Raw genomic sequence first — 23,088 nt, forward strand, 5'->3', positions numbered from 1 at the left:
GGCGCTATCGCCCTGCTCCGCGTCACATCCGTCGGGGCTCGATGATGCAGCCGCGGGATCCCCGCGCATCCGGTCGCTCGCAGCGGAGCTCGCACAGGGAGCGGGGCCATGGGCGCCGCCCGCGATGCGGAGCAGCAGCCGGGGCCGCCGGGCGAGGAGGGCCCGGGCGACGCCGAGGAGCAGCTGGTCAGCACGGTGAGGCGGGGGCCGGGCCGGGCCGGGCAGGGTGGGCAGCGGGCGGCGGAGGGGCCGCGGCTGACGCGTGTGTCCCGCAGAGCCCCTGGAACATCATGATCAAGCACCGGCAGGTGCAGCGGCGCGGGCGGCGCTCCCAGATGACCACTAGGTACGGCGGGACCGGGATGGGCGGCCAGGCCGGGTGGGGGATGGAGGGGAAGGGTGGAACGGCGGCACCGGGCTGGGCACCGGGCGGAGGGCGGATCGGGTTAGACCGGGCCGGGGCAGGGGGTCCCGCGCCCCCCGCATGACCCTTGCACCCGCAGCTTCACCGACCCGAGCGTGTCCATGGACCTGCTGCGCGCTGTGCTGCAGCCCAGCATCAACGAGGAGATCCGAGGTGTCTTCAACAAGTACATGAAGGTGAGCGCTGGGGACAGGTGGGCAGCAGCAGGTGCGTGGGGACAGCTCGGCTGCCACCGAGGCCATCGCACATCTCTGCGAGAGCTGGGCCGACACTGCCCGGCTGCACAGGCTGTCACCATGTCCTGCCTTCTCCTCTGCAGTTTTTCCAGACAGCAGCAATCAATGTGCGTGATAACGTTGGGGAGGAGGTGGACCCGGAGCAGCTCATCCAGGAGACCTGTCGGAGCTGCCTGGAGCAGGTGGGCACTGGCAAGGGGGTTCTTGTGTGCCGGGCCAAGCAAAGCAGCCTGGCTAGGATGTGTCCCTCTAAACAGCTTTGCTGTCACCATAAGGGGACATCTGCAGCCCTTGTGTGACTACTATGTTGGGATTCATCCTCACTAGAAAGAGTGGAGCAGTCAGGACTGGACAGCTCATGCTGTTGCTTCTCACTGCTGCTGCAGGAAAATGGCACACAGCTGGAGCTCCCACAGAAACTGGCCCCCAGCACCTGTCAGAGGGTTCTGGCAGGGTAGGGCAGGATTTTTTTCCTTTCACATCTTGCTCTTCTGCCACTTCACCAGAGTTTATCATGCTCAGATTATGCTTTTGCATCTGGCTGTCTGTGGAAGCATGGCCTGGTGGCACTCCAAAAGTAGAGCTGGTGCAGGGCTTTTAGGCAAATATGTGGAGCTGGGGGTTGCTGGTGGGGCCCTGTCAGGGCCCAGAATCTGTGAAACCTTCTTTTCCTTTCTCCAGGCCAAACTGTTGTTCTCTGATGGCAAAAAGGTGGTTCCCAGGTTGCCCCATGAGCAGGCAGTGCCAAAGGTAAACATTGTGACTGTACACAGAAGTTTAAACGACTTGTGAGAGCTGGGAGAAGAAGTAGAGTTGGAATCACTTTGTTCTCTGACTCTTCTTGGCCATCAGTGCAGTAGTGCAGAGTGGAGGATGTTGGGCTTGAAGGGAGTACAGGGCAAGGAGAATGCCAGGTATAGATGCTGCTCATTGCAGTTCAGTGCTGCTCACTGAGGTGGGCTGGGGTCAGTGTTCACCTGGCCAGGTAGGGAGAAGAGCCCTGCTCATCCCACTGTCCTTCCTCTTCCAGCGTGCCCGACAGATGGATGATGAGTTGAGCCGTCGAGGGAGCCCCATTCCAAAAAAGGTAGGACGCTTTTTTCCACTAGAGATTTTATGTTTTGGGAAGTCTGGTCCTCACTCTGGTGCGAGGCAGTGGTTCTGCCTGTGACAAAAGGAGCAGCACCTTCCCTGGGAGAGAGAGGGATGCTGAGAGGATTCCCTCAGGTGGCACAGCTGAGTCACAGAAGGGTTTTTTCCATGCAGAGAAAGGGGAGGCCTCCAGGACAGAGCCTGTCAAATGACCGTGGAGTCTCAGGCATGGCAGCGTAAGTATGAACCCTGAGCTACAGCCCCTGTTTTGGGAGGGCAGGGGGAATGAGGCTGCCTGGGGGGAGCACAGATACCCCACAGACTCCTTCTTCCCTGCAGAGAGGTGATGGATGCAGGCAGGAGAGGGGTTAGGTTGAGGTGTTTCTCCCAGGAGGCAAAGACCTTCTAAGAAGGGGTTTTAAACAGGCCCAAAGGGGTGAAAAGGTCCAGATGGGCTCTCCAGAGTGAGCAGTGAGACATGGGGGATGGTGAGATCTGGGCAGCCAGCAGAGGAGAATATGCAGCAAAGCTGAAGGTCCAGAGCTGGGCACTGCAGGGGAACAGAGGATGTGAACAAGGGTGGATCTGGAAGGACTTGGGCTCACTCCCTACTGTTGATGGTGACTAAGGTGGTCTCACTGGGACTCATTCTTGCCATGTTTTCCTTCCCCTCAGGTGGAAGCTTAAAGTCTCTGAGCCTGTGAAAAGGGATGGACCAAAGGTATTGGCTGTCCAACACTGTGGGCTCCCTCTCTCCTCCCCTTTGCTCCCACCAGCGGAGCCCTGCGGCTTCAGGAGCGCAGGACAGTGCAGGCTGTGCTCTGCTCTGACGAGGCCCTGGGCAGGGGTGGAGCAAGAAGGGGAAGCGAAGTGCCTGGAGGCCTTTGCTGGTCTCCCCAGGCACTGTAGCCTGTAGCCCTGCGGTGTGGTGCCACTGAGGGAGAGACCTGAGGAGAGCAGGAGTAGCCAGGAGAATCCCACAAGTGTTTCCCTCGAGGGAAACTGCTTAGATCAGCCCAGATCTATGGGCAGAATGTAACGTCCCTCCCCTGCAGAAGGCTGGAGGTCTGTGGCCAGCTCCCTTCCTCCCAGGCTGGAGGCAGCTCCAAGGTTCCCTGTGAGAGAGCCGAGGCTCGTGGAGCATGGCCAGCACCAACTTCATTTCTAATGTTGCCCCTTTTCCAATTGCTCTGTAGTGGGATCCATCCCGACTGACTGAAACCACAACCTTTGTGCTGGGATCTCGAGCAAACAAGTAAGGAACGGCCCTGTCGATGGAGGGTGGTGTCCCCAGGCAGGAGCCCGTGACACTCCTCCGGTCACTTCGCTTCTCTGCCTCGAAAGCAGTAGGAAGGGCTTGGGGAGGAGAAGGGTGTCCCTGTGCCACCACAGCCACCCTCCCCACAGCCCTAACACCCCTCCTGTTCCTCTTGCAGAGCTCTCGGGATGGGAGGAACAAGAGGGCGACTCTACATCAAGCATCCCCACCTCTTTAAGGTCAGGTGCCGCAGCCGGGTGGTTTCCCATGGGAATTGGAAGCGTGTGTTCCCTTGTTTACTTTCTCCCCCGTGCCCTTGTTTGTTATCTCAGAGCACGTTCCCAAAGTCTGGCTAGCACACGGAAAACGAGCCAATGGTGTCGCGTGCCCGCCGAGGTAGTGGGTTTGCCAGAGCCAGAGCTGAGGCTGGAGCAGGGCAGGCGGAGCAGGGGGCAGAGCAGAGCGGGGCACAGCATCCCTCAGGAGGAGGCTGTCAGGGGAGGGTCTGTCGCCCGTGCTCAGCTCGGTCCTTGCTGCTTTATTGCAGTACGCGGCCGACCCGCAGGATAAGCACTGGCTGACAGAACAGCAGCACATGAGGGCCATTGGGGGCAAGATGGTGAGTACAGCCAGGCGCAGGGCCCGCCGCAGGGCCAGCACGGGTGGAGGAGCCACGGGACAGGCGGCGGTGGCAGGAGGATAGGCAGGGCGTGGGGACACAGCGCTGCCGAGGTCCATCCCCTGCCCACGGACCTGGGGTGTGAGCCAGGAGGCACGGATGGCTCCCGTGGGGACAGCGCTGGACAGGGTGTGTGGCGCTGCCCTGGCCACCCCTCACAGGTGCCCTGAGGTGTCCCCCGCCTTGTGCCACAGGCCTACCTCCTCATCGAAGAGGACATTCGGGATTTGGCTGCCAGTGAGGATTACAGGTGAGGACCAAAGCAGACATTCTGAAGGTGCTGCCATGCCTGGGGTCACTTCCCTGGGGGCCCCCACCATGTCCCCTCTCACTGCTGCATTGCAGGGGCGTCCCGTGCTGGAGGGACTCTCCATGACAGTTGCAGGGCTCGGTTATGGTTGGGGGTTGGTGCCAGGGGGCCACGTTGGGCGACTAAGGTTTGGACTTCCTGTTCATTGGGGGTTAATGGTAGCTTTGGGCTCGGTGCCCATGACTGAGATCCATGGTGGATTTGGTGGGTCTGAGCTTGGTACTGATGGGTGCCAGGGGACATGGTGCGTTTGCGGTCTGCAGGGGTGCTGGAGTCCCTCCATCTCACCTCCCTTCCTCACCAGGGACTCAGTTGATCTGCGGCTAGAAGAGTTAAAGCCCTTCATCCCACCAGCCTGGATGACTGAGAAGATGCAGAAGCACATGGAAACGCTTCGACGCGGAGGGGACGTGCCACCCCCCGATGACCCTCCCGAACCCTGAGGCCCCCCCAATAAAGCCGCTTCGTTCCCACCTAGCCGCCTCTTGGGGACTGGGGATGGAGTGTCTGGTCCTTTAAGGGCCTGCGGGACCCGCGGCTCCGCCCATCGCAGGGCATCGGCCAATCACAGCGCTGTGCGTCAGCGGCCGGCGGTCAATCAGCAGCCGCTGGCCGTTACCGTGAGACCGCATCTTCGGCGGGCGGTGATTGGCCGGCTCGAACGGGGCTGCGCGCCGATTGGTGGAGGGATCGCACGCGGAAATATTCAAACGGAGCGCGGGACGAGCGGACCGGAGTGTCCGGGAGTGGCGCTGCGACCGAGCCGCTCCTGATCCGTAGAGCATCCACCACCGAGCCACTCTTGCACCGAAGACGGGGTTGGGACTGAGCCGCTCCTGAACCGAAGAGCGGTTGGGACCGGGCCGCCGCTGCTGCACGGGAGAGCCCCAAACATCGCCGCTCGGCACCGCGGCCGCGACCGCGGGAGGGAGGGAGCGAGCGGAGCCTGGTGCGGTGCCGCCCGGGAGCGGGAGCCGCCTCCAGCCCGTGACACGCCGGCAGCGGCGGCCGGAGGTCGGTGCGCCGGTCTGTGGCCCGGGAGCCGCTATGGCCTCACAGAACGCCGACCCCGCCGCCGTGTCCAGCGCAGCCGCCCGCAAAGCGGCCGAGACCGGCGCCACGGCGGCCCGCGGGGCGGTGGGGAAGAGGTGAGCGGCGCTGGGGGCCGGGGCTGCGGGCGGGGGCTGCCCCGGTGAGCCAGCCGGTAACGTGCGCTTTCTCCGCAGGCTGCAGCAAGAACTGATGGCGCTGATGGTGAGTGGGGTCCCGGGGCCGAGTCGGGGTTTGGGGATCCTGGGACCAAGACGGGGGTTGGGGGTCCCAAGGGTTCCTGGGGCTGAAGTGGGGCGGGGGAGTGGGTCTTGGCGTATCCCGGGCCGCTGTGACGCGCTGCTCCCGCAGATGTCCGGTGACAAAGGCATTTCTGCCTTCCCCGAGTCTGACAACCTCTTCAAGTGGATCGGAACCATTGACGGCGCCGCCGGGACGGTGAGAGGCGAGATCCCGAGCTGGGGGGGAGGGCCTGACCCTTCCCCGCCTTCCTTCCTTCAGCCGAGGGTGGTCCCAGCCCTCCACTGCCCCTGTACCTCCTTTTCCCCGAGGCTTCCTCACTCTTCTGGGGCTACGACCCCCCCTGACTCCTGTCCCCCTCGACTTCCACCCCCAGCCCTACGAGCAGCTGCGGTACAAGCTGTCGCTGGAGTTCCCCAGCGGCTACCCCTACACAGCACCCACCGTGCGGTTCCTGACCCCCTGCTACCACCCCAATGTCGACACCCAGGGCAACATCTGCCTCGACATCCTCAAGGAAAAGTGGTCGGCGCTGTATGACGTCCGCACCATCCTGCTCTCCATACAGAGCCTGCTGGCAGGTGGGTCTCATGGACAAACTGCTGTGGATTGCTGGGGGAGGGGCTGGTGGTGGTGGTGGGGATCCCCAACCCAGAGCAGGGTTCAAGGGTCTCCAGGTTCTCCACCAGCTGACCCAGCCCCTGTTTCCAGAGCCAAACATTGAGAGCCCCCTGAACACACATGCTGCCGAGCTCTGGAAGAACCAAGTCGGTGAGTGCCTGGAGCAGAACCCTCCTCCCCCGTCGCCATTGGGATGGGCAGCAGCACAGCCCTCAGTGCCTCTCTGGCCCCACAGCTGCCCTGACAGCTGCCTTGGGACCCTTGGTACTATATTTCCCCTCTCTTCTCAGCCTACAAGAAGTATGTGCAGGAGACGTACAACAAGCAGACTAAGAGCCAGGAGACTTGACCATCACCACTGCCCCCCCACCATACCCACTCCCTCCCGGCCATCCCCCGCGTTCTGTATCATAGGCTGTTTTTAAATTAATGTTGCAGTCCGAGCCACGGTTAATGTATAAATAAATGCGCGTTTATAACTTCTGCAGGGGATTCTGTGGCAGCCTGGTACATCCTGAGTGCCCAGAGGGCCCTCTGTGAGTGTGAGGGAGGGTGGAAGGGACACTGACCCATGTGGGGTAACAGGGGCTTTATCAATATTTGGGGACTTGGAGTGGTCCCATTCCCTCAGTAGAGTGGGAGCAGCCCCCACCATCACCTGCAGAAGCAGGGGGTTGAGGACTGTAGGGGTACATAGGGGCTCTGTCCCTTGCTCTGTGATGGGGGTGCCACCTCAGCTTCTATTTTCTGTCCCCTCAGCTCAGAACACCCCACAGCAGTGCCCAGTGCAGGGGCCTCCCTGAGCCCCTCTGGTGTCATCCATCAGTGCTGGCTTTGTGGTCTCCGTGGCTTCCACTGTCCATGGTGGAATGTTGGCTCCGCTCTCCATCTCTGCCAGCATGGCCCTCACCTGCTCAATCTCCTCCTCCAAGCCCTGGGCAGTCGGGGGCTGTGTGGGACCCCCTCCTCGCCGGCTGGGCAGCCCCCAGCCCCTCAGTCCGGTGCACAGTGGGGCAACACCACCCCCTTGCATGGAGAAGAGCTGGCAGAGGTGCTGGGCTCTGTAGAGGTCCTCCAGGAAGAGCTCCAGGGCAGAGAGGAAGAGCACCCACAGCCGCTCCAGCTCCTGCTGCTCCAGGGGGCTCGCTGGTGCCTGCCGCAGCCCCACCAGCAGTGCCTGCCGCAGCCCTGTGGGATAGCCATTCTGAGCTGGGGTGGCCCTGGATCCCCTCCTTGGCCCCCGTGTGGGTGCAGAGGGTTCTCTGTGGCTGCTGCCCAGTACAGCAGTTCCCTCCTTACCCGTGCTGAGCTCGCAGGCCTCTGTGCTCCTCCTGCGTCGCTCCTCACGCAGCCGAAGGCCATCGCCACTTCCCCCAAGCTGCAGCACCAGCTGCCGGTGTCCGGCCATGGCCTTGCAGAGGGCAGCCTGGGCTGTGGCACACATCCCCACTGCCCCCCTCCTGCGGCACGCATCCCTTCTGCCCGGTGCCATTACAGCCCGTGAAAGCAAGGCAGGCTCAGGATGCCCACTGTGGTCCCTGGCTCTCCAGGGGTCTCGGCTGCCCTGTGCTACAGTGCTGTGCTGTGGGTATGTGACCAGCTCTGAGCTGTGTCTGGGTCTCGGTCCCACGGTCCCACCCACCCTGGCTGGGGACTGTACCCCGCCTTATCCCCCCTGCTGTTCTCCGCCCCAGCTGGTCCCCAGGGAGCTGTGATGCCCAGGAGGCTGGCACAGCTTGGCCAGAGAGAGATGGAGATAAGTGTCACCTTTCCCCTGCACGGAGGCGGCTTTTCCTGCCCTTCTACATTATAGCCAGGCCCTCTGGGTGGGAGATGTGGGTCCCAGTGTGGGGCAGGCAGTGTGGCTCTCTAGAACCCCTGTGATCCCACTGCCCTGCCCTGGAGCAGGGTCCCTGGGGCCAGGGCCATGCTCCCTCAGTCTGGCATGTGAACGAGCTGCTCTGCATGGAAACTCTGAGCTCAGCGCTGGCGCCTGCCCAAGAGCCCGTGGGAACCACAGCCCTGTGCTGCCCCTGCAGCGCTGCCCTGTAGTGTGACCCCGCCCATGTTCCCTCCCTGGGGAGCAGAGCACGGACACAGAGCTACAGCCCGCTCCCCATGGAACCCTAGTGAAGTCCTGCACCAGCAGCTCAAGCTTTTCCTCTTTTATTGAGGCTTGAATCAAAGCCACGGGTGACAGATAGGAGGAAAAGCTCAGCCGCCGGTGGTGAGATGAGACTGGGACCCTGACACAGAACAAGGTCCCAGCCAGTGCTAAGGGCCAGGTGCTGTGGAGCTGCTGCTCCCTGGACAGCAGGGGAGCAGGGCTGGATGCAGCAGCCGGCCCGAGGAATGTCTGGTCCCTTACTGCACACCCTCCATCATCTTCAGGAACTCTGCAAGAGAGCAGCAGCCTCAGCCCATGGCCCTGCCTGGGTGCACAGCATGGGCACTCGGCTGGGGCCATCACTCACCATCAAAGTCAATGCGACCATCATTGTTCTTGTCTGAGTCCTTCATCATGTCCTCTATATCCTCATCAGTGACAGGCTCCCCGGTAGCTCTCAGGATCTCACCCAGCTCCTCGATATCAATGAACCCATCCGCATTCCTGCAGGAAGGGGAGGGAGGGATCGGACCCCGCTTGCCCCCGCAGGCAGGATGGGCCACTTTGCCCCCCCACTCACCGGTCGAAGACGCGGAAGCAGTTGGCCAACTCCTCCTCAGACTTTCCTTTGGCATCCTCTTTCATCTGGCGCACCATCATGACCAGGAACTCCTCAAAGTCGATGGTGCCGCTGCCTGTGGCGTGGCAGCCGAGCATGGGTCAGACTGCCTGTCCAGGGTCCAGTACCCACCCCTGCCACCCTGCACCTAGGGCTACTCACCATCCTCATCCACCTCCTCGATGATGGCGTCCAACTCCTCTTTGGTGGGGTTCTGGCCCAGCATCCTCATCACCGTCCCCAGCTCCTTGGTGCTGATGTCTCCACCACCATCAGCATCAAACATGTCGAAGGCGGCTTTGAACTCTGTGGAGGGGGATGTCAGGGCCAGGCAGTGGGGCAGAGCCAGGCCCTGCACCACAGCCACATCTGGCCCCTCTCCCTGCCATCTCCGCACTCACCCGCAATCATTTCCTCGCTGAGGAAGGCACGGGCTTCTGCCTGCTGGTCTGTCTGCAAGGCAAGGGAGAGCAGTCACTGCACCACCAACATCAGGCCAGAGACCCCTTACACAGCATGGCCCAACAGTGCCTGGCTGTGGAAGGAGCCTCTGCCCTGGTGCAGGACGATCCTGTGCTGGCATGAGCCACAGACCCCAGTAAACCCTACAGTTATGGTAGGGTTTACATCCAGTAGGATGTCCCATGACATCCATGAGCATGCTGGGCTGCAGGGAGTTGCCTGCCCAAGTTCCCCACTATCTGGGGGGCTCCATTGTGCAGGGGTCATGGACCCTCTGTGCAGCCTTGGCATCGCAGGCATGCAGTGCTATTTTTGGGACCTCCTCAGCTCCCCTTGTAGGGTTCGTTTGGGCTATAGCTGTGGCACCTGTCGGCCCTGATCAAGTTTCTCCTGGAGGCGCAGGCTGGTTGTGGAGCCGCCAGCAGCACCGTGTCGCATGACCCAGCACTCAGCTTTCAGCCACCCCCTGCTGCCACTGCCTCTGTGCAGTCCTGAGCTCCGAACAGAGCTGAGACAGTGTCCCCAGGCCCCTGCACCCCTTGGCAGCCACATGGTCACTCCCAGCTCTGTCCTGCAGGGACCCTGCATCACCCCAACACCTCCCTGCCCTCACCGCCACAGTCAGCCCAGCACTGAGGACCATCTCCCTACTGCCCTCTGCAGAGGCACCTCCACAGCCCAGATCCCTCTGGTGCCTCCTGCCCAGTCAGGTCGTGTCCTGGCACACAGCACACGGGAGCTCTTACCATCTTGGGAGTTTATGGTGCTTCCCACCCCCGGAGAATCACCAGCTCCTGCAGCAGGAACTCCCAGAAGCTTCCTGGAGCCCCTGGCACCCCAATTTGTAGTGTCTCCTCTGTGGGATGTGCCTCCAGCTACTGCCCACTGGCCCCCACAGCCTATCAGCATGCTGACAGCACCTGTCTCCTCTCACTCGCAACTGGTGCCTTTACCTAATTTAGCCAAAGCTTTATTGGCCAAGGGCTGGGATTAACATGGGGCTGAGGCTGGGATGGAAATTCAAGCCTTTCAGGAGAGACACTGAAGCTGTGGCAGGAAAGTGGCTCTGCCCACCCCCAACACCCCCATCCCAGGCAACTCAGCAATGAGGGGGTTAAAAATAGCCCTGGAGCTGTCAGCATCACCCGGGTGAGTGGGCCAGGGTCCCCCCTGCACCAGGGGCATGGACCATCACCCACTGCCCCCAGAAAATGCAGCCCTTTCTGGGCCAAGCTCTCAGTACCGAGCTGGCTTTCTCTGGTGTAGCATCCCCTCCCTGCACCCCCATTTTCTGCTCCAGTGGGCCTAAGTAAAGCAGTGCTGCAGTCCCCTGCCCCAGTAAAGGAGGGAGTCCCCAGTGGGACCTGGGGCACGAAGTCCCTGGAGAGATTTGGAGCATGACCCCCACGGTTTGAGGTCCCCAGAGCTGCTGGCACCTGGGTCCGGAAATGGCTCCATCTTTTCGTGCTTCTGAGGAGTGGGAATTATGCCCGGTGCCTCCTTAAAGGCTCAGCCGCAGCCTGTGCCAGCCACTGCTGCCAGGGCCAGCTGGGGCCGGTGGCTCTGGGAATGCACTGGCCAACTGGCCTGTGCCTTGTAGTGCTTAGAGCCTCGGGGCTCCAGTGGGATCAGGTGAGACATCCCTGTCCCATAAGGTCCTAGTGCCAGGGACACCCAGGGGTTTCCTGGCTCCTGGTTTTACCAGAATCCTCATTCCCCACGTGGGAGCTGGGAACAACACAAGTCCAGCCCCCATTGCATCCCACCCTGGCCAGGGAAAGCTCAGGGGTCCCGTCTAAACCCAGATGGAGTGCAGGGTGCTGGAACAGGGCGCAGCGGGCAAGCAGGGCAGAGCGATGGCAGCAGCTGGGCTGGTTCCTTGATATTAATAGACATTCCCAAGGAGGTGGTGAGGAGTGAGCGGGCGGGTACTAAAAAAGGCCGGGCGAGTGCCAGGGGTGCAGCCTGGCCATGGGACGCGTGGCGAGGCTGACTGAGGACAGGGCAGCAGGGTGCCAAGGTGGCTCGGGGGACATCCCACCAGCCCAGTGGGACCAGGAGTCTGAGTCTGGGGTACCGTGACACAGGGAAACCAGGTGGTCAGGTTACAGGGGTGCCAGGGTATTGGGATACCAAGAACCTGGAACACCACAGTACAGGGCACCGAAATGTGGGGCTCCTGTGGCCCCAGGGCAGATATCCGGGGCTCCGCCCGACCGGGACATCACGGACAGGGGACAGAGGAGCAGAGACCGGGAAGGGCTGGGTCGGCTCCCGGGCAGGGGCTGCGGGCAGCGCCAGGCTGACCCTGATCCGATGGTCCCGGGCGGTGCTGCAGGAACCGATCCCGATCTCAACCGTGCCGGCAGTGCCGGGAGAACCAATCGCGATGGTGCCGGGCGGTGCCGCACTGGCCGATCCCGATCCCGGCCGTGCCGGGCGGTGCCGGCTCCACCGCCCCGATCCGGGTTCCCGGCGGAGGCGGAGCCGCGCAGGGAGGATCCCGGGACGAGCCGTGGCGGAGCGGCCATCGCTCGGCACCACCCGGCTCCGCTCGGCCCGGCCCGGGGCAGCGCGAACGGACCGGGAGGATATCCCGGGGCCGGGCTGTCCCCGCGCGGGGCCGTGCCGCGGTGGGCAGCCCCCGGCCCCGCCGTGTCGCGGTGCCGGCCCGGACCCCCGGCAGCGATGGCCGCCCGCATCCTGCACCGGCTGCGGCACGCGCTGGCGGGCGAGGGCGGCCGGGAGGAGCCGGCGGGCGGCGAGACCGAGGACTGCCCGGAGAGCTCGGAGCTGGAGGACGACACCGAGGGGCTGTCGACGCGCCTCAGCGGCACCCTGAGCTTCACCAGCCACGAGGACGAGGAGGAGGAGGAGGGGGACGGAGCTAGCGAAGAGCTGGAGGAACCGCCGCAGGCACCGGGGGCGGCAGCAGGCACGGAGGACGGAGGCAGGTGTTGGGGCGGTGAGCTGGGGGGACTGGGGTGACTCCAGGGACACTTATGCGATGGTGGCTCTTGGCAGCCCGACAGATGTCAGAGCCCTGTCCCCACGGAGGGCACTGACACTCCTTTCCCGGCACAGAGTGGGTCTCTGCGGCGGAGCGTCCCGGCGGCAGCCTGCTGACCCGGCAGCTGCAGGAGCTGTGGCGGAGGTCGCGGGGCAGCCTGGCACCGCAGCGGCTGCTCTTCGAGGTCACCAGCGCCAGCGTGGTCAGCGAGCGCTCTTCCAAGTACGTGGTGAGTGAGCCCGGCGTGGCTGGGCAGGCACAGGATGGGTACGAGTCCTGCTCCCCCTGGGGCAGGCATCCCATAGGGCTGCCGCTTATTTTTTTCTCTTTCCCCGTGCTGCTCGGATGGTGCTGGCGGCTCAGATGAGCCTCAGGTAACTATTGCTGATGGGTGCTTCGGCTGGGGCAGCCCAGTCAACTGCCTTCTCTCCGGGGAAACCCCTCTAGCCCTTTTGTGGCCGCACACCCGGCTGTGCCGGTGCGGGGAGCAGTGTGCCCACAGCACTGCCTGACACCTGCCTCCCCTGCAGCTCTACACCATCTACCTGATCCGCTCTGGCCAGTTTGACAAGGCCCCTGCCACCATCGCCCGGCGTTACTCGGACTTCGAGCAGCTGAACCGCCGCCTGCGCTGCCGCTTCAGCTGCGACATGGCCAGCGTTGCCTTCCCCAGGAAGAGGCTGCGCCGGAACTTCACCGCTGAGACCATTGCCAAGCGGAGCCGAGCCTTTGAGCAGTTCCTGTCCCATCTGCACTCCATCGATGAGATCCGCCGCTCTCCTGAGTTCCTTGAGTTCTTCTTCCTGCCGGACCTGCAGGCTGCACAGCGCCTGACCTGCACTGGCATGTACCGCGAGGCCCTGGCCACCTGGGCCAATGCCTACCGGCTGCAGGACCGGCTGGGGGTCTGCAGCTCCGGCCGCTTCCTGCTGACTCTGGCTGGGCTGGCTGTCTGCCACCAGGAGCTGGACCAGCTCAGTGAGGCCCATGGCTGCTGTGAGCAGGCACTGCAGCTGCTGGAGGCCCAGGGCAGCCACCCGCTGCTGGGACCCTTCCTGCAGGCCCACGTCCACCTGGCCTGGAAGGTGGGCAAGGACAAGCGGCGCTCGGAGGCCCGGCTGCAGGACCTACGGGAAGCTGGGCTGCCCCTGCAGCAGCAGCCTTCCCTGAAGGAGTGTCTGATCAAGGAGCCTCTGGAATGAGCAGCCTGTGCCCACGTGGGAGGGAGGGCAGGGGCTGTGGGGGCTCACGCCCTTGGCGGCTGGGAACAGTGAGGGTGATGCCGTAGGTAGGGATGGGGCAGGGGAGCAGCACTGCAGTCCCACAGGCAGCACAGCCCATGCCTGGAGCTGCCTCCTGAATGCACTTTCTCTGTGGTTAGTCTGCCCTGTGGGGCTGGGGACTCACGAGGGTCCACCACCCACACCGGTGCTGCCAGAAGCTGTTCCCCCTCTGCGGGGGATCCTGGACTGGCTGGGACTTTAGCTGGAACGTACTGGCACCTTGCAAGGGAATGGGAAGGCTTCTGGCAGGGTCCAGGGCTCTTGCCAGGGACTTCCCATGAAACTTACATAATAGAAAGGACTTTATTAAATAAAGTCTTGGCAGGAAGAAGAGCAAGGCGCCTGCTGTGTCTGTTCAGCCCCACTACCCCAGGGTACCATCAGTGGGAGGCCTCAAGCCTCCACATGGAGGTGGGAGCTGCCTCATCCCTTTCTCCCAGCTTCCAGCTGGACCCAAGCCCAGTCCTGGGGAGGAGCCCAAGGGCAAGGAGAAGTAGCAACTGAGGCACCAGGGCACAAGCAGTGCAGAAGTGAGAACAGGAAGCAACGTGTGATAAAGCAGCACCTTCCCCTCCTGTGACTTAGCCTGCGGTTGGGACAGAGCTGATCCACTGTGCCCCTGGCACTGCCCGCCCTTGGGCAAGCACAGTCACGGTCACGGTCCAAGAGGACAAACTCCAGGGACAGAATCCAGCTCTTCACCCAATGGCTTTATTTTAAGGTGGGTGAAGGGTAGCTGAGGGCAGCGTGTGGTTACATGCTGTGCAGCTAGCAGCTGGTTGCAGCGATGCTCTGTTGGTCACTGTCTGTTGCAGATACCTCTGGCACTGGGACTCCCCGCAGTGCTGGATCTCGCCTGGTCTCCTTCTTGTTCCTGTCCAGGTCCTGTCTTGGTCCCAGGGTCCCTTCCTCGGCATGCCTGAACCGCAGCCTGTAGGGTCTCCTCAGCTAGAGCTTGCTCTGGTTTGCCATCTGTTCCACCCTGATGACACCTTCCTGCGCGCAGGTGACAGCCAGGACCCCGTCCCTGCGCCACAGCCGTCCCTGCACCAGGCCCCGGCACCCACCTGCAGAGAGGGACTGTCAGACTGCAGCCCACTGCCCCCAGGACAGGCAGGGCTGGCCTCAGCCATGAAGGTTTCCCAGAAACACACCAAGGACTTACCAGCCCAGGGGCTCTCACACTCGTACAGCATCCAGTGGTCAGCTCTGAAGGGTGCGTGGAACCACATGGAATGGTCAAGGGACGCCATGAATTTGATGCGATACTGCCGGTGCGGGAGCAGGGCTGTGCCCAGGAAGGCGTAGTCGGAGATGTAGGCAGCCACGCAGCAGTGCACCTTCATGTCAGTCTCCCCTGCAGAGCAACCAGTGCTGCCTGTCCCATGGGGGTCCACGGGACACCCTGGGGTGCAGCATGATGCAGAGCCCAGAAGCTCTGTACCCCTGGAGCCAGCTGCCAAGCACAGCTGAGATTATTCCAGACCCGCTCCCTTTGCCATGCCACCCAGCATGGCTCACAGCATCACCTTTGCACCCACACCTGGATTACAGCGTTGAAATGCCAAGGCTGGGGTGCAGGCAGCCCCCAAATCACAGCTCTCCCAACCCACTCTGTCGCAACAGTGGAGCACAGCGTCAGCTGGTGCCTAAGCCCTTGGATTGGGAGGCACCTGGACCCAGCAGGACCCACCGATGTAGCCTCGTGCTCGCACCCAGAAGAGCTGCTTCGGCTCCTGTGGCTCTGAGCTGAACATATCTGGTGGGTTCACAGGTTTAATGTCAATCGGCACATCTTTGGCTTGGATCTTGGTGAGATGCTTCCTGTGTCTCTCAGCCAAGTTAGGATTCCTGCAGCCCAGTATGGAGAAGCAAGCTTAAAGCCAAGTAGGCAGGCTGGAGCACATCCTACTGGCAGCAGCGCCAGCCCAGGGACCCAGGGGCACACAGAAAGACATGAGCACAGCTCCTGTCATATTCTGCTCCTCTGTTCCCCTCCCAGGCATGTTTGGGAGCTCCTCAGACAGTCCTCCCCCGGCACCTCCCTCTGCCCCAGGCAATGAGAGGGGCGTCCACGGCTTGTCCCTTCCACCCCACTCACTGCAGGAACTTCTGGATGAGCTCCTCCTGTGTCAGCAGCTCCTCGGGGGGCGGCACAGTGGGCATGGTGAACTGGTGCTGCACTGGGCTCTCCTGGGAGAGCTGGAAGGAAGCCTGGCAGGTGAAGATCGGCTGTCCATGCTGGATGGCCTTTACGGAGCGAACGGAGAAGCTCTTCCCTGTACGGGTCCGCTCCACTTCATACAGCACCGGTACGCTGGGGTCCCCTGGGACAGCAAAGGGACATTCCGCCGCTGGGCCACGGCGCGCCACGCACAGAGACCTGTTCCACAGGCCGAGCCCGGCAGTGCCACCCACACCCTGGGCCGGGATGACGGCTCCTGCTCACGCCTGCGGGTTTCCCCAGCCTCCCAGCCACTGTCGGGTCCCTCCCGGTCCCCTGCACGCCGCCCCCGCCGCCCGGCTCCCCGGGCGCACCTGTCCGCACGAAGTAGCAGTGCAGCGAGTGCACCTGCTCGTCGCGGCTCACGGAGCGGGCGGCCGCCACCAGCGCCTGCCCCACGATCTGCCCGCCGAAGAGGCGCTGCGTGGCGGGCACCCAGTGGTGCCGGCCCCTGCGGGGAGAAGCCAGCGCCGTTGAGAGTGGCGGCGGAGGGGAAGGGGACCAGTCCCGCCGCCCCGGCGCCCACGCGCACCTGAAGAGGTCGACCTCCAGCCGCTCCAGGTTCAGCACGCTGGTGATCAGCACGCTCCGCAGGTCCCCGGGCGGTGGTGACCCGGATCCCGGCCCCGCGCCGGTGCCGCCCGGAGTCCCCATCGCCTCCGCGACCCGGGACCGGCACCGCGACCCGAACCACACCGCGGACCAGGAAGCACCGCCCACCCGCAGGGAACGGGCCGCCATGTGATTGGGCTGGAGAGCCGTCAGTCACCCTTGTGTTGTCAGAATTCTCTAGGCTGGTTGGTTCGCCTCCTGTCAATCCGGAGAACAGGGCGCTGATTGGTCAGTGTCAGGCTGCGGGCGGTGCCCCGCTGGTTTAACGGGGGCGGCGGGCTGGGCTTGGGCCGGTGTCGGGGGCGCGGAGGCGGCGGCTGGGCGGGGCGGCTGGGGAGAGTCTCGCCGCGTCCACCCCTCGCCATGGAGTCGGGCGCCCGCTTCCTCGCCGACAAGGGCTGCCTCTATAGCCTGCGGAGCTGCGTCCCGGTGTGCAGCCACAACCGGCAGCACTGCGCCGCTGTCCGCCAGGACGTCAGGTAAGGCCCGCGCGCCGCGTCCGGCCGGACCTCGCAGCAGCCCCTGTGGCAGGCCGTGCGCCCGGCGTCCTCCGGTATAGCACCGCCAGGCCCCGCGGAGCCGCCGCTTGGGCTCAGCGCTGCCCCCGGTCACAGACCCTGTGCCGAACCTGGCTTTGATAACCGGGCTGATCCCGGTAGTGTGATGCCCCGGTATCCGGGCGCTGCCAGTTGTGCCACACACTTGCCGTGTCTATTGTATAGCTCCTGCCTTTTTCAGCTCAAGTATCAAGACACCAAGCATCGGCATCTATGAGCATTCTCCAGCTGTCCTTACCTCACTGCAGTGGAAAGGTGATATCAGGGAGCACTTGATTCCGCAGCCTTCACTTCTCCAAGCGGGTGTAGTGACACTGTTTCCTTTCTGTCTTAGCTGGTGGATCTGCTTGTGTGCACAAAGGCTGCAAGGTCACTCACTAGTTACACAACTGCTCCCTTTGACCTTTTAAAATGTAACTTGCCTTCTTAACATACAATTTAACCTCCTTCCTTGAAGCTTTTATTGTCATGTTCTACCCTTCTCCTCCAGAGTTGCAGAGCCGTGTGGTTTAGGGATTAAGACACAAACACATGAGTATGAAATTCTCATCATTGTCTTTGCTGTTTGTGGAGAGCAGAATCAGAGGCACTGTTAGGAGCAAGAGCTGGGGTTGCTCTGTTCTGCCTGGTCATGGCAGGTGTAACTCTCTGTCCCTTTGTTTCTCCTTTGTTTGAGCTTTCTCACCTCAGACCTGAGCAGCCAGCCCGTGTGTCTGAGCTGTACACATGGGTTTATGTGGCCACTAATTGAATACGGAGTTGCACACAAGAAAAGGCAAAACTAAATGCTGGCATCCTGTGGCACCTTTGTTTCCTCCATGAATGCTTTCTCAACGTTTGCAGGTTCATGCAGGCGAAGTTTGGATGTGCCTGGATCCAATAATATACTGAGATGAGAAAAAAGAAGCAGCCCAGCTTGTGCCCAGCCTATTCTGTGCTGCAGTACAAGGAGGACATAGACCAGCTCGTGATCAGTGAGGTGAACAACCTCCATGCCCACACAATCACAGGGTGCTCCACAAGAAAGCACCATGACAAAGCCACATTGGCAGTGGCAGGTGGGAGACACTGAAAGTGGTGCCACAGTGAGGACTCACACATGGTTGTGGGACAACTGGTGGACGAGGGGGTTCCTGCTCCAAGCACAGCTCTCAAACTCTCTGAGGCACTGGAGGAGAGAGCCTTGGCTTTGGTGCTCGTCAGGGTGGCCAAGGTGATGAAAATTTTCTTGTGGGTGGACCAGGGTTTGCTGGCCTCCATCCGTGCAGAGAGTGCCTGTGGCCAGGACAGGCTCATCCAGACCACTGTGATGAAGTGCTTCTTGGAGCCGTTCCTGAGAGCCTCCTCCTACACCGGGTGCCAAGCAAGGGAGGACACATCCTCTGTGTTTTCCTTGTGGAGAGCAAGGAGTGAGGGGGGAGAGTGGTGCACTTGTTGCTGAAGGATGACAAGAATCCAGTGGCTGAGCCTCGAGCTGCTGCAGAGCCATGGGGAGCAGCTGAAACAGGGAGAGGCAGCCAGACAGGAGCCGGCGCCCGCACACCGCTCTGGGTAGCGGCCACACCGAGGGGCGCTCCCGGTGTCCCCGGCCCGGTGCGATGCACAGCGGCCGCTGCGGGCGGCGCCCGAGCGCTCCGGTCCCGCCGCGGCGGGCGGTGCCGAGTGCCGTGTGGTGTCACACCGCCATGGTGACGCGCCGCGCGGTGATAGGCGAGGGCGGGGGAGGCGGCGGCAGAGCGGGACAGGGACCGGGACGCGCCGCGATGTCCCCACCGGTAGCGGCAGCACGGAGCGAGCCCGCACTGCCGGCCCAAGCCGCGCTGGCCCGCGCCTTCCCGGCGGCGCGTTCCACCTCTGCAAGCGGCTGCAGCGGCTGAGCCTGGAGCACCACAGTGAGTGCCTGGCCGTGACCGCCGCCAGGAAGGCCATGGGTGCAGGCACTGAGAGCTACCGGCGGGAGCTGCTCGGCGGCCTGAGGGACCTCATCACACCGGACTTGTTGCCTCAGCTCCAACTTCACTGGCTGCTCGAGGATGGGATCTGGGCCACGCACAGGGAAGGCAGCTGTGGGGGAGAGCAGTGACTGCTTAATGGAGCTGGAGGTTGTCACCCAGGGGTTAAATCAGATTTTCAGTGCTGGGGTCTCTCTGGAGAGCTGCATCACTGCCTTGGCCCAGCACAACAAAGACTGTGCTTCTAAAATCCTTCCTGGTGCCGTGACATGCTCTGCTCCCCATCCTGGATCACTGTGCTGCTCAGGCAGCTCCCCAAAGTCTGCCGACTTCACACTTGTCTCTTGCTGCTCTGATGTGCCAGGGTAACACATCCCAGAGCTCTGGCCAGGTTTCCCCCACTGTGGCAGAAGCAGCAGCCCATGTCAGCCTCTCTTGCAGCCATTCAGAGTCCTGTGATTGTTCTCCAGAGTCCACTAGCCATTCCCCAGCTCTCTGAGGCCCTTCAGTGTCAGCCTGAAACACCTCATCCTCTTCTCCAGAGTGAGCCCACAAGCCCTCAGTCCCTATTAGATCCTGTCTCCTGTGGTGAAACTGGGGGCTATAGAAACCTCAGAGGATGACAGCAAGGATGAGATTACCCAAAGGACTGAAGAAGGCATCAAGCAGTCTTTGAGAAACATTTGCACAAAGGCTGTTGCCAGGCTGTGCCTGACTGAGCTGGCAGTGGTTCAGATGTCCATGCAGCTGATTGGCACTGGGTAGGCCACTCTCAGTATACAGAACCTGGAGGATGCCCACCCTGTAGTGGCATTTAGACTTGCCACTTCAACCAGGCCTTCCAGCTGCCCTGCTGGTACATCTTAGCCATGCTGAATTCAGACAGGAAGCCCTTGCAGAGGGAGATGCTCGGCAGACCATGGGAGAGGGGATGTGATGCCCATCAGGCCAGGTAAGACAGTACTGATGGCCTCTTGAAGGTCCTAAAGAGCTCCTGGAACAAGTCTTTGGATAAATCCCTGGTGGTATCCTTCCTCACAGCAGAGATCAGCCGGCTGCCTGCCACTGTAGTGAGGAGTTTGAGCAGAGGCACAGGACTCTCTGGGAGGTGGCTGACAGCTGGATTGGGCCCTACATCAAGGTGAAGCTCTAGCACCAAGTGGGAGCTGAGCTGGGCACTTCCACTGTGTCCTGTCTTCCACCTTCATTCCCCTCAGCCTGTCATTTCGTTGGTGTAGAAGGGGCAGTTTGGGTCCTTGATCTGCTGAGCAAGCAACACCTCTTGCACAGGGCAGCAGAGGAACTGGATTGGAAGCTCCTGATCCCGCAGGAAGAGTAACAGCCACTGACCTGGGTAACAGCTGTGGCTGGGAGCCAGCTCTGGGTGGTGTGATGTGGGAGGTGCTGATATCAGAATCATAGAATCTGCTGAGTGAGAAGGGACCCATCAGGCTGAAGTCCAACTCCCAGTCCTTTGCAGGACATTACAATAATGGCACCATGTGCCTGACAGCATTGTCAAAACACTTCCTGAACAAGTGGACAGGCTTGGTGCCTTGACCACTGCCCTGGGGAGACTATTCCAGTGCTCAACCACCCTTTAGGTGCAAAACTGTTTTCTGATATCTGACCTCAGTCTCTCCTGACTCAACTTTATACCATTTCCTCGAGTTCTGTCACTGGTTACAAAAGTGAAGAGAGGATGTTGAAGACCACAATGAGGTCTTTCCTTACAGTCTCCTCCAGGCCAAACCGACCAAATTACCTCAACTGTTTCTCATGAGCTTCCCCTTCAGTCCCATCACCATCCTCGAGGCCTCCTTTGAACCATCTCTAATAACTCAATGTCTTTTGTATATTGTTGTGCCAAAACTGCCCCCAGGACTCAAGATGAGGCTGCATCGGTGCAGAGCAGGACAATCCCTTCCCTTGCTGGCGATGTTGTGCTTGATGCACACCAGGACAGGGTTTGCCCTCGTGACTGCCAGGGTACCTCTGACACATATTCAGCTTGGCATTGACCAGGATCCTCAGGTCCCTTTCCATGGTGCTGGTCTCCAGCTTCTTGTTCCCCACTGTATACATACAAGCAGGGTTGCCCTGTACCAGGTGCAGAATCTGCCAGTCGCTCGTTAAACTTCATATGATTGGTGATTGCTCATCTCTCTAATTTGTCGAGGTGTCTCAGCAGGCCTCTCTGCCCTTGATGGTGTTGACAACTCCTCCCAATTTAGTGTTGTCAGCACTTCACATTCCTTCAAGCCCTGTGCCCAAGCAGTTAATGAAGATGTTGAAGAGAATTGGGCTGAGGATGGAGCCCTATGGAACTGCACTAGTGACTGGACACCAGCCTGATGTCACCCCATTCACTATAACTCTTTGTGCCCAACCTGTGAGCCGGTTGCTCACCTATTGTGTAACAGGGTTATACAGCTGCAAGCTGGACACTTTGTCCAGAATACTGGGACAGACACTATCAAAAGCTTTGCTGAAGCCCAAAGACATTACATGTACTGGCTTTCCTTGGGCAGGCTAGGTGGGTTACCCTGTTGTAGAAGGAAACCGTATTCTACAAACAGAACTTTCCCCTCATGAAGCCTGTGCTGGCTATGACCAGTGAATGTGTTCTCCTCCAGATGTTTTTCAATACCTTCCAGAATTATCTTTTCCAGTATTTTACTGGGCACTGAAGTGAGACAGACAGGCCTGTAGTTTCCAGGGTTCCCCTTCTTGGCCTTCTTGGAAATCAGGAAATGTTCCCCAGCTTCCAGTCACATGGGACCTCTCCAGATTCCCAAGAATCTGCTTAAAAATCATCAAGAGAGGCTTTGTGATTACATCGACCAGCTCTTTGAGGTTTCTGAAATTAATCCCATAAGGCCCCATAGATTTGTATGGATCTGGGTATAATAACATGACAAAACTATTTCATCTGTGGCCAGCACCCGCAGGTCTTTGCAGCATCCAGCTGTGAGGTGTTGTGCAACAGAGCCAATAAATCACCCTTGTGTTGTTTGGGAGCTGAGTCTGTCCCTGCGCCAGCTGCAGCCACACCTCCCTGCCCAGGGAGCAGGGCATGGGGGGTCGGGCAGGGCTTTGGGCAGTACTCCTCGGTGGTCGTGTCTCACCATGGTGCCCCAGGTAGCACAGCTCCTGAGGGTGGCAATCTCACTGTGCTGCAGCCTCAGCTGCAGGGTGTTGTTTGGTTGTAGCAGCTGCTCTCAATTCCTCAAGAAAGAGGAAGTCACCCTCGTGTGCAGGGGTCACTGCCGGGCAGATAACACTGCAGGGAGGTGGGGAGCAAAGGCTTCACGCAAGGGTGGGGGAGGGAAAACAGCCTGGAGAGTAAACACCCTGGTCCGTGGGCGCTGCTCTGGTGTGGGTGAGTTCCTCAGCCCTATCACAGCCAGATGAGCTCCAGCCCCAGCAGTTCCCAGCCTGCTGTTGGGACATAGCAGGGAATGTCAGAGACCTCGCTCTGTTGCTGTGGTTTGGTTACTGTCCATGTTTTCCCCGTTTAGCAATTCCTTCATTAACACTTTGGTGTTGATGGAGTTGGCCGTGGCTGCGGGCTGGGGATTTCCTTTGAGTAAGGGTTTTGTAACATGATCTGATACTATCGAGTGTCCGACTAAATATAGCATCATGTTTCTTTAAAACACCTTAGAGCTGCTTGTTTCCCCTTTGGCTGTTCTGTGGAAGAGGCCTGGAAGGCTCTGACAGCCCCTTTGCAATCTTTCTGGCACCTGTGGGCACCCCTCTGATTTTCAGAGACCTCTTCCCCTCAACCTGTTCCTCTGCACAGCTCCCACCCTGTCTCCCCTACAGCCTGGCACAGGCACTGCCAGATGCTGGCTGCCATCCCCACTAGCCAGCAGATGAAAGGTCTGGCTGAGGGCACAGAGCCGAGGGCATGGAGCTCCAAGTTAGGATGGCCGGGCCTTGCACTAGGTCACTGTGACTGGCTCTTTGGCCACAGACACGTGCCCAAGCAACAGCTGCTGCCAGCGCTGCTCACTGGGTTCCCCAGCATCTGACTCGTCCCCCTTCAAGCTGAACACACAGGAAATAACTCATCGTTCTCTGGGTAAACATCTTTCCCAAGAGTGAAACTGGCCATGATGAGCGTCCGGCTGTAATTTACCTCCACGTGAGTGCTGTCCTGTGCCCTCCCACGCTCCACCCACCCCAGTACTCACTCTGATCCACCCAGACAATCCCAGCATAATTCCAGGGCTGGGGACAGGTCCTGAGCCCCACAGGGCTGTGGCCTGTGCTCCCGTCCTCACTAGTGAGGGAACTGCTCCCACAAGAGGTTGCTGAAGCACAGGGGGGTCCCAGCCCCCCAAGCC

The 23,088-nt window shown here is 60.9% G+C and overlaps 6 protein-coding genes and 1 pseudogene across 8 annotated transcripts; 4 read left to right on the plus strand and 3 right to left on the minus strand.

Annotated features, from left to right (window-relative positions):
* Positions 1–30: 30 nt before the first annotated feature.
* On the plus strand, positions 31–4,472 carry DNTTIP1 (deoxynucleotidyltransferase terminal interacting protein 1). 2 transcript variants are annotated; one of them, XM_085078923.1, is made up of 13 exons: positions 31–195; positions 276–346; positions 504–600; positions 744–842; positions 1,342–1,410; positions 1,691–1,747; positions 1,927–1,988; positions 2,428–2,473; positions 2,949–3,007; positions 3,189–3,249; positions 3,558–3,629; positions 3,884–3,939; positions 4,304–4,472. In XM_085078923.1, the coding sequence occupies exons 1-13, from the start codon at positions 109–111 to the stop codon at positions 4,440–4,442; spliced, it is 975 nt and encodes a 324-aa protein (XP_084935049.1). In that variant the 5' UTR covers positions 31–108; the 3' UTR covers positions 4,443–4,472. The 2 variants fall into 2 exon arrangements, with proteins under 2 accessions (XP_084935049.1, XP_084935050.1); XM_085078924.1 differs by lacking the exon at positions 3,558–3,629.
* Positions 4,473–4,756: 284 nt separating this feature from the next.
* Positions 4,757–6,400, plus strand: UBE2C (ubiquitin conjugating enzyme E2 C). Its single transcript, XM_085078928.1, has 6 exons — positions 4,757–5,147; positions 5,226–5,253; positions 5,401–5,487; positions 5,666–5,870; positions 6,001–6,060; positions 6,201–6,400. The coding sequence occupies exons 1-6, from the start codon at positions 5,047–5,049 to the stop codon at positions 6,257–6,259; spliced, it is 540 nt and encodes a 179-aa protein (XP_084935054.1). The 5' UTR covers positions 4,757–5,046; the 3' UTR covers positions 6,260–6,400.
* LOC146428731 (regulator of G-protein signaling 9-binding protein-like) lies at positions 6,361–7,921 on the minus strand. The gene is made up of 2 exons (XM_085078927.1): positions 7,210–7,921; positions 6,361–7,098 (listed from the first exon to the last, which is right to left on the minus strand). The coding sequence occupies exons 1-2, from the start codon at positions 7,400–7,402 to the stop codon at positions 6,671–6,673; spliced, it is 621 nt and encodes a 206-aa protein (XP_084935053.1). The 5' UTR covers positions 7,403–7,921; the 3' UTR covers positions 6,361–6,670.
* A 139-nt stretch (positions 7,922–8,060) lies between these two features.
* On the minus strand, positions 8,061–9,989 carry TNNC2 (troponin C2, fast skeletal type). Its single transcript, XM_085078929.1, has 6 exons — positions 9,845–9,989; positions 9,038–9,089; positions 8,799–8,942; positions 8,598–8,712; positions 8,385–8,521; positions 8,061–8,306 (listed from the first exon to the last, which is right to left on the minus strand). The coding sequence occupies exons 1-6, from the start codon at positions 9,845–9,847 to the stop codon at positions 8,275–8,277; spliced, it is 483 nt and encodes a 160-aa protein (XP_084935055.1). The 5' UTR covers positions 9,848–9,989; the 3' UTR covers positions 8,061–8,274.
* A 1,105-nt stretch (positions 9,990–11,094) lies between these two features.
* Positions 11,095–13,728, plus strand: SNX21 (sorting nexin family member 21). 2 transcript variants are annotated; one of them, XM_085078919.1, is made up of 3 exons: positions 11,095–12,063; positions 12,183–12,337; positions 12,639–13,728. In XM_085078919.1, exons 1-3 carry the CDS (start codon positions 11,415–11,417, stop codon positions 13,308–13,310), a joined length of 1,476 nt encoding a protein of 491 aa, XP_084935045.1. In that variant the 5' UTR covers positions 11,095–11,414; the 3' UTR covers positions 13,311–13,728. The 2 variants fall into 2 exon arrangements, with proteins under 2 accessions (XP_084935045.1, XP_084935046.1); XM_085078920.1 differs by having other exon boundaries at positions 11,102–12,048.
* Positions 13,729–14,080: 352 nt separating this feature from the next.
* Positions 14,081–17,207, minus strand: ACOT8 (acyl-CoA thioesterase 8). Its single transcript, XM_085078922.1, has 7 exons — positions 17,023–17,207; positions 16,148–16,425; positions 15,930–16,066; positions 15,493–15,718; positions 15,085–15,242; positions 14,557–14,748; positions 14,081–14,458 (listed from the first exon to the last, which is right to left on the minus strand). Exons 2-7 carry the CDS (start codon positions 16,354–16,356, stop codon positions 14,340–14,342), a joined length of 1,041 nt encoding a protein of 346 aa, XP_084935048.1. The 5' UTR covers positions 16,357–16,425; positions 17,023–17,207; the 3' UTR covers positions 14,081–14,339.
* LOC146428735 (zinc finger SWIM domain-containing protein 3-like) lies at positions 16,591–21,756 on the plus strand (annotated as a pseudogene).
* Positions 21,757–23,088: the final 1,332 nt, after the last annotated feature.

Source organism: Lichenostomus cassidix, chromosome 20 (assembly GCF_008360975.1).
Source record: "Lichenostomus cassidix isolate B80296 chromosome 20, HeHo_3.0, whole genome shotgun sequence".
In the NCBI taxonomy this organism is placed as follows: domain Eukaryota; kingdom Metazoa; phylum Chordata; class Aves; order Passeriformes; family Meliphagidae; genus Lichenostomus; species Lichenostomus cassidix.